The sequence below is a fragment of the Olea europaea genome, unplaced genomic scaffold (genome assembly GCF_002742605.1).
Source record: "Olea europaea var. sylvestris unplaced genomic scaffold, O_europaea_v1 scaffold3475, whole genome shotgun sequence".
NCBI classification, from domain to species: domain Eukaryota; kingdom Viridiplantae; phylum Streptophyta; class Magnoliopsida; order Lamiales; family Oleaceae; genus Olea; species Olea europaea.
In genome coordinates this window covers 16916-24468 of record NW_019253843.1, presented here as the reverse complement: position 1 = coordinate 24468, position 7553 = coordinate 16916, and the positions used below count along the sequence as shown (strand labels likewise).

At 37.3% G+C, this 7553-nt stretch overlaps 2 protein-coding genes across 2 annotated transcripts; one reads left to right on the top strand and one right to left on the bottom strand.

Annotated features, from left to right (window-relative positions):
• Window positions 1–737: 737 nt before the first annotated feature.
• On the top strand, window positions 738–4353 carry LOC111386235 (alpha-(1,4)-fucosyltransferase-like). Its single transcript, XM_023010690.1, has 3 exons — window positions 738–1377; window positions 2827–3000; window positions 3447–4353. Exons 1-3 carry the CDS (start codon window positions 901–903, stop codon window positions 4014–4016), a joined length of 1221 nt encoding a protein of 406 aa, XP_022866458.1. The 5' UTR covers window positions 738–900; the 3' UTR covers window positions 4017–4353.
• Window positions 4354–4563: 210 nt separating this feature from the next.
• Window positions 4564–7273, bottom strand: LOC111386234. Its single transcript, XM_023010687.1, has 2 exons — window positions 7063–7273; window positions 4564–6848 (listed from the first exon to the last, which is right to left on the bottom strand). Exon 2 carries the CDS (start codon window positions 6607–6609, stop codon window positions 4741–4743), a length of 1869 nt encoding a protein of 622 aa, XP_022866455.1. The 5' UTR covers window positions 6610–6848; window positions 7063–7273; the 3' UTR covers window positions 4564–4740.
• Window positions 7274–7553: the final 280 nt, after the last annotated feature.

Here is a 7553-nt window from a genome sequence, read left to right as displayed (position 1 = left end):
AGATCTTTTGTAGATGTTCTTAGTAATCAAGAAGTTACTCGATCAGCACTTTGACGACGAATAGGATCTTAACTCTTTTTTTTTGTTTCTTCATACGGTGTAGTCTAATCATGCCAAAAGCATCCAAGATCTACCGAAGTGATTGCAAAAGAGCCAAGCAATTAAAGATTAAAGACACGTATTATTTCTAAAATTAGGTCTCAAAATATCCACTGAACATCTCACGAGCCCAAAGTATTATATACACTAAAAAGGCCTTTTCTTGTTCACGTCTTCCAATAGTAAATCAACCCAAGAAAGTAGCCCAATTCATAAAATTGACTTTGGTTTGGTAACAATAATGTCAACTCTTGTTTGATTGAGCCCCATTTTTTGAAAAAAAAAAAAAAAAAAAGACAGAAAGAAAAAATTGTACATTTTACAAGAGTACTTTGACATTATTTCAATTATACATTCTTCAATAAAATGATATTACACACAAATCTAAATTTTTTCCTTATTTTTAACCACATTTTTTATTAATATGTTATTTAAAAATATATTTTTTCCTCCAAAATGGAAATCAAACAAGGTTTAAGAAAGTTTTTTAAGCACCATGGTGGGGAGCCCTCTTGAATAATATAATTGTGGGCCCCTCATCGGGGGTGCCGGGAGGGAGGCGGGGGGCGGGGGGGCAGTAAGGCTAAGAGCTGTACACCAAGCAATTTTTTAAGCATGCCTCATCTTTCAGTATTTGGTCTATAGCTTGAGTGGTACACTGGAAAACTGGCATGGAAATTTCCTGTGCGTTAAAGATGAAGTAACTGACCAAGAAAATGACATTTATCTTTCTCTCTCTAAACCAGTGCAGAGAGAGAGAGAGAGAGAGTTGAAAAAATTGTGAATTCTTTTCCCGGCGGTATGCAATTGAAATCCATCAACACTATTACAATTATATTCATGTTTGTATTTGCAATTTTAATCCTTTTCTTCTCTCTTGAATTCCCATCTGCCAATTCTTCAATCCCATCGCCCAATGACTCAATTTCATTGACTCTTTCAAAATCCACCCCACCAGAACCCTTCAAAGATTTATTTCTTGCATTCAAGAAGTGGGATTCTCAGGTGGGCTGTGCCCAATTCAGACAAAAACACGAAGACTTTTTGAAAAATGGGTCAAAGATCTCGACTTTACATAATGCTGATGGTGAAATTGATTGCAATGAATTGAAGATGAACCATGTGAATGTTTTGGTTAAAGGGTGGACTTGGATTCCTGATAATATGGATAATCTGTATAGTTGTAGATGTGGGTTAAGCTGTTTGTGGACTAAATCTTCAGTTCTTTCTGATAAACCTGATGCCTTGTTGTTTGAAACAACATCTCCTCCAGTTCAGGTATTTTCTTAATTTATATCTCAATTTATTTATTAAGAAATTTGAATTTTGTGGTATGTTACCTTGTATATGGTTGCAGAATAGGCCCTATATATGGATGTATCCTATGATTATGTTGATTTATTATTTGCTATAGGGATGGAAGAAACATTATTTAGTTTCAAATTAGAGACTAATATATATTTTGACTGCAAGAACCTAAATGACATTGTCCTCTGCTAGATTACTCTTCGAAATATTTTTGGAGTTTCTTCTCAAGCCTAATTACTTGGAAAATATCACCAATGGCTTACAGCTTATTCTGTCGTGTAAATGAGAGAGAACCCAAGTGAGTGAAAAAAAAAATCATTGTATCTATGGATTAGGATGTTATAGTCTCATTTGTCGACGGATCTATATTTTCTTGTGCTTGGAACATCGGAATTCTTGAAATATTAAGCCCATAGATATTTTAAACCGGGAGAGGTAAGCTCTGTGCACTGTTTCATTTACGTAATCAGATGCGATTTTTGATTGTTTCTTTATTGTCAACTTCAAATTACATTGGACAAAAAGCTGGTAATGGAGGCATGAAAAAGTCGAAATGTATATGCAATTCAATGCTGTTTATCTTTTGACTACCATTGGAGATTATGGGGACGTTTGGGAGTGATTTTTCAACCCAAAAAATTGATTTTTTGACCGTTATTTCACTATTCCAGCGTAAAGTTTTACTTCTTCAAAAAAAAAAAAAAAAAAAAAAAAAAAAAAAAAAAAAAAAAAAAATTTAAAAAAAAAAATTTTTTTTTTTTTAAAACCCCCCCCCCCCCCCCCCCCACTTTTCTCCTAACAGTTATAAAATCAATTTTCAAAATCGTTCCCAAACGGGGCCTATATGTACAAGTTGGTACTTGTTCATGTCAGTTGCTCATATACTTCCTGTGGAATTGGGAAAATAGCACAGTTGATGCAACTGCCAGATATGGCCATGCAATTGTTCCTCGAAAGCTCTCTAAATTCACTGTAAAATAAATAAGTCATGTAATCAGGCCATATTTTTCGATTTCCTTTCTTTTTAATGATAAGAAATCTGATATACTGCTGTTTAAATAAATTCATTGTGATTCAGTTGTTGTTAATGCACACTTCTTGTCTGTAAGCAGACATTATGTGTATTTTAATGCCAGAAGTAAGATTTTTTATTCCTAAATCCACCTTGTATATGCATTATAAAAATGTTGAGTGGTAAGGCAAATGCTGAATAATACAATAAAAGTGTTTCACTCACTGCAAGTTCTAGTTTATTGAATATTTTTGTATTACAAACCTATCTGGATACTTGGTGTATTCTACCTGTTGCATTCGTTCTAGCCAAATTAAGTAACAGAGTTTTACAGCCCTTTGCTATACCATTACATGCAATCAATTTCCCATATAACTTTGTTCACAGTTGGTAACATTGTTTGGCAGAGGCAAGCCGGAGATCCACTTCGTGTATATATGAATCTTGAACCTGGCAGGAAGAGGTCAGGCCGTGAGGACATTTTTATTAGTTATCATGCCAAAGACGACGTGCAGTCTACATATGCTGGGGCACTCTTTCATAACAACCGAAATTATCATTTATCATCTGTCAAGAACAATGTAAGTGCTTTTTATGATTATATTTCTTTTCCGTTGTTTAGTTAGTCAATACAGTGAAATTGTATGACATTGGGGAAAATTGCACCACTGGCCCCTAACTTATTGTCTGATTAGCAAGTTGGTCTTGAACATTGATTATAGTTTCACAAACCTCCAAATCTTAGTTAAATTGACACGCATTACTCATATCCCACTTTATGAAGCCAGGTTTAGTTTTCCAACTTGGGTCGTTGAAGTCGGCCATGTTTCCATGAGGGATGACTATTTAGATGAGTTTTGTGGATGGTTTCCAGTGTAGGGCACTAATTATGCAACTGTAATAAAAGGTTAACAAACTTTTTTCCTTTCAAAGGTTGGTCACCAACTTGCTACTCAGGCAAGAGTGCGTATTTCCATCAACCTATTGTGTGTAAATAATGAAACTAATTAAAATTCCATTGTTTTAGGATACTCTTGTTTATTGGTCCTCATCGCGCTGTCTTCCTCAAAGAAACCAACTTGCGAAAAGCCTTCTCAGCTTGCTGCCCCACCACTCATTTGGAAAGTGCTTGAACAATGTTGGAGGCCTCGACCAGGCACCCTCCTTCTATCCGGAGTGTATGAAGGATGCTAACGAAGCTCCTAAATGGTGGGATCATTTACATTGTGCCATGTCCCACTATAAGTTCGTCCTTGCAATTGAAAACACAATGACAGATAGTTATGTGACGGAGAAACTATTTTATGCACTGGATTCTGGATCAATTCCCATATATTTTGGAGCCCCGAATGTCTGGGACTTCATACCTCCTCATTCCATTATAGATGGGAAGCAATTCAGTTCTATGGAGGAATTGGCTATTTATGTCAAGGCTCTAGCTAATGATCCAGTGGCTTATGCAGAATATCATGCATGGAGGAGATGTGGTGTGTTGGGTAATTATACAAGGACCAGAGCAGCTAGCTTGGACACTTTACCGTGCAGACTATGCGAGGCTGTGAGTAGAAAAAATGGGAGAAATACAAAAGCGCTGTGAGGCGGCTTTGCAGCAAGGATCGTGTCAATTAGTTCATACACACCCCTATCGTCCGTCATAGAAAGACTTGGAGACTGACAAAATCAATCATATAGATAATATGCTTCTAACCTTGTACCTTCAGCTGAATTTGTATCATCTTTTTATCTCGGCTGGTTGTATCAGAGTAAAGTTGGTGGATTAAATGAAAATTAGAAATAAGAGTTCGTTCATTCCTCAAACTGACGGTCAAGAATTTTAGTAAGGTTCTTTTTTATTTTGGCAGTCTCTATTAAAAAACACACTTCCTGTATGTAATACTAAAGAAGAATAGACAGCAATTTAATTAAGATTTGAACTTCTTTTTCTTCTGTATGTCTATGGAGTCTTGTTTACTATTGAAAACATATAGGGGGAAAGGCTACGGTTTTTCTCTAATGAAGTACGTTGAGCAAGAGTTCTGTGTTACTTCTACATTGCTCGCGTTCAATACAAAAAATAAAAATAAAATCTGCGACAGCCAAAATCAGTATACAAGATAGATAGCTGACAGAATTTGCACAAAAAATGAAATGGAAGGAACTCGAGTAATTAATTAAACAATGAGAAGACAACTAAGTTTATAGTCATATGATTACAAGGATCACAACATCGAACAGTTGAAACTATGCCACTGAAGCCTAGTATTCTGACTAAATTATTTAAGAGGTACACGTCGTTAAATCATGCTTGCAAGAACACATTATTAAGATCGCAGGGGCAATGTGCATTTCTTTTGAGAATGTCCTAGCATATGGCAGCGACCACATTGAACGACTCTCTTTGGGCGTTTTAAACTCTCCATGCGAAGAACCTTCTTTTTGGGTCTTCCTGGAGGCCTACGAATTTTGGGTGGACGAATTGTGATATCAAGTTTTGCACCTCCACCATCAGTTCCTTCACCGGGCTCCTTCCAAAGGCTTTTATCAGGGATGGGATATATCATCTGTGAATAGGTCTCACAGTAACTGTGCACACTGAAACAGTGCTCCGCAAATAAATGGGCATTTTGCCCACAAGAGATGAGTGCAGCAGCAGCATGTGCACATGGGAGACCATAGAGTTGCCAACGGCGACATGAGCAGATTCGACTCCTTATATCCACAATGTTAGTCCTCTCAGTCGACACAATCTCAAATTCAACTTCATTTGCACGAAGTACTTTGTAACAGCGAGCATCAGCGATTGCCTCTGAAATTCTCTTCTCAGCAGATGGAACAAGTATTGAAGTCATTCTCATGCTCATATTTCTGCGATCATTGAACCATGACGTTAACTGATGGCGGATATGCTCCATCATTTGTACAATAGGAAGCTCATGACATTCCAATACCCAATTATACAAAAATTCCGCAATCCCCAATGTGAAATGACCATAACGAACCCCCTCAAAGTATGCCACAGCCCAAAGCTGGGGGTTGAAATGGTGAAACCATGGAAGAACATCTTGTGAAATCTGAACCATCTCGGAGATCTTACTTTCAAATTCAGCTGATGTAAGTGCATAAACAGCGTTCCAAAATATATTAACCAGCTTCGAGTTCTTAAATGTATCACGAAAATTCTCACTGATGTATCGTAGACAGAAACCATGAAATGCATTAGGGAAATGTGTCTCGACTGCTTCCACCATACCGATGGTTCTCTCAGAGATAATAGTGAGTCTAGGCATACTGTCAGTATTTACTCCAAGAAGCTTCCGCAGCTCTGACATGAACCACATCCAATTCTCATCACTCTCTACATCAACAACAGCTATGGCCAATGGAAACATTGCATCATCAGCATCAACAGCAGCAACACAAAGCAATGTTCCCAGGTACTTTCCTTTGAGATGAACCCTCTCCAGTTCCAAAAGTGGCCGACAAGCATTTATGAACCCATAAATTGCAGCACGATATGAAATAAATAGTCTCTGAAACCAATTATCTTGTCCGGTGGCAACAACTAAGGCTATGCTACCAGGATTAGTCTTCCTTATCTGTTCACAATACGCAGGAAGAAGTTTATATCCTTCCTCATAAGTCCCATGCAGTGCAGCCATACTACGCTCCTTTCCCCGCCATGCCTGCATATAAGACACAGCAACCCCGTGTTGATGCTGAATGTCTTGCAAAATCTCCTTTGGCTTATACTGTGGATTATCCCTAATGCGCGCTTCCACAGACCGCGCAACCCAACCCACAGATGCCTGGTGATGGTGGAGGTTCTGAACACCTTCACATGTGTGCTCCCCATGAAGCGTCCTAATGGTAAATGTGGAAACTCCTGGGCATTTAGCTACATGGACACGCCATGGACAACCCTCTTTGGAGCACTTGGCTATGAACCTACTCCTATCGGATTTTACTATCCGAATCTCAAAATGCATAGCTATAGCTATATCTTTTAATGTCCTCCTACAAGTGTCGACATCCGGGAACTCCTGCCCAATCGACAATGTATGGTTTGCCAATGCAATACCGGCATTCTCATCAGACACTGCTGTTACATCTTCTCCAATTAACAAAGTACGGCTTGCCAAAGTAACACTAGCATTTGCATTTGAAACCGATGTCAGTGTAATATCATCCATTATTTTTCATATACTCATACACGAGACACAACTTCAACCCCGTCGAACACAAAACCCATCATTGTTTTATTCTTCAAAAAATGATATTTTCCGCTGAAACTTTGCCAATTGCATCAAAAAATGAAACTTTCCAAATGAGCACCCACCTAAGCGACCCCCCGGCCCCCCAAATTACCTCAAATCGCAAAGTACCCAGACAGAATTATATCCAAATGAATCCAGAATTTGCAAGTGGGTATCTACAAATCAAAAAAACCAAATTGATGAAATGGGAAAAACACATATAACTACGATACTTGAAATTTACATCACTATTTACGCCTACCTGAATTCATTTGCAGTTAAACACACAAAACCATAAGCAGAATAAATAAATTTAACTCAGTGACTGAATTTCAGCACTGCGGCGTTTATTCAGGTCGGGGATCAAAATGGGATCAAACATTCGCGTACCTTATGTGAAACTGATATGATCTGAATTCTCAATGGATCTTAAAATACAAGTTGAAATTATACAGATTGATATATATAGTATTTGGATGGAGAGAAGATGGAGTAGACGTAATTTTTGGAACTTTTGAGGGTCATTGAGATTAGAATTTCTTCGTAGGTTTCGATTTTTAGCCCTAATTGAATCGGATTTCAAGTGTGAAGGATATTGCGATGATGTAAAACGACTATTATGACCTTCGTATTCATCATATTAGCCAAGGGGGAGGCGGGTGGCATATAGGAGTGTAAATGTAAGAGGAGAAAAGGATAAAAATGTAAATTGATTACTATAACATGACAAGAACTTTTACCATTTCAAATTTTAGGTCCGTTTGATTCTCATTTTTATCAAAATATTTTTTTTTTCTCTTTTTCATTTTAATCATATATTTTTCATTAAAATAATATTACACGTAAATAAAAAAAATATTCATTTATTTTTATCAACACAT

Bases quoted from the DNA above. Each gene is read 5' to 3' on its own strand.
- LOC111386235 (XM_023010690.1), top strand. From the start codon at position 901: ATGCAATTGAAATCCATCAACACTATTACAATTATATTCATGTTTGTA. The intron at 1,378-2,826 runs GTATTTTCTTAA...ATTGTTTGGCAG, and splicing joins CAACATCTCCTCCAGTTCAG to AGGCAAGCCGGAGATCCACT. The intron at 3,001-3,446 runs GTAAGTGCTTTT...CCATTGTTTTAG, and splicing joins TATCATCTGTCAAGAACAAT to GATACTCTTGTTTATTGGTC.
- LOC111386234 (XM_023010687.1), bottom strand. From the start codon at position 6,609: ATGGATGATATTACACTGACATCGGTTTCAAATGCAAATGCTAGTGTT.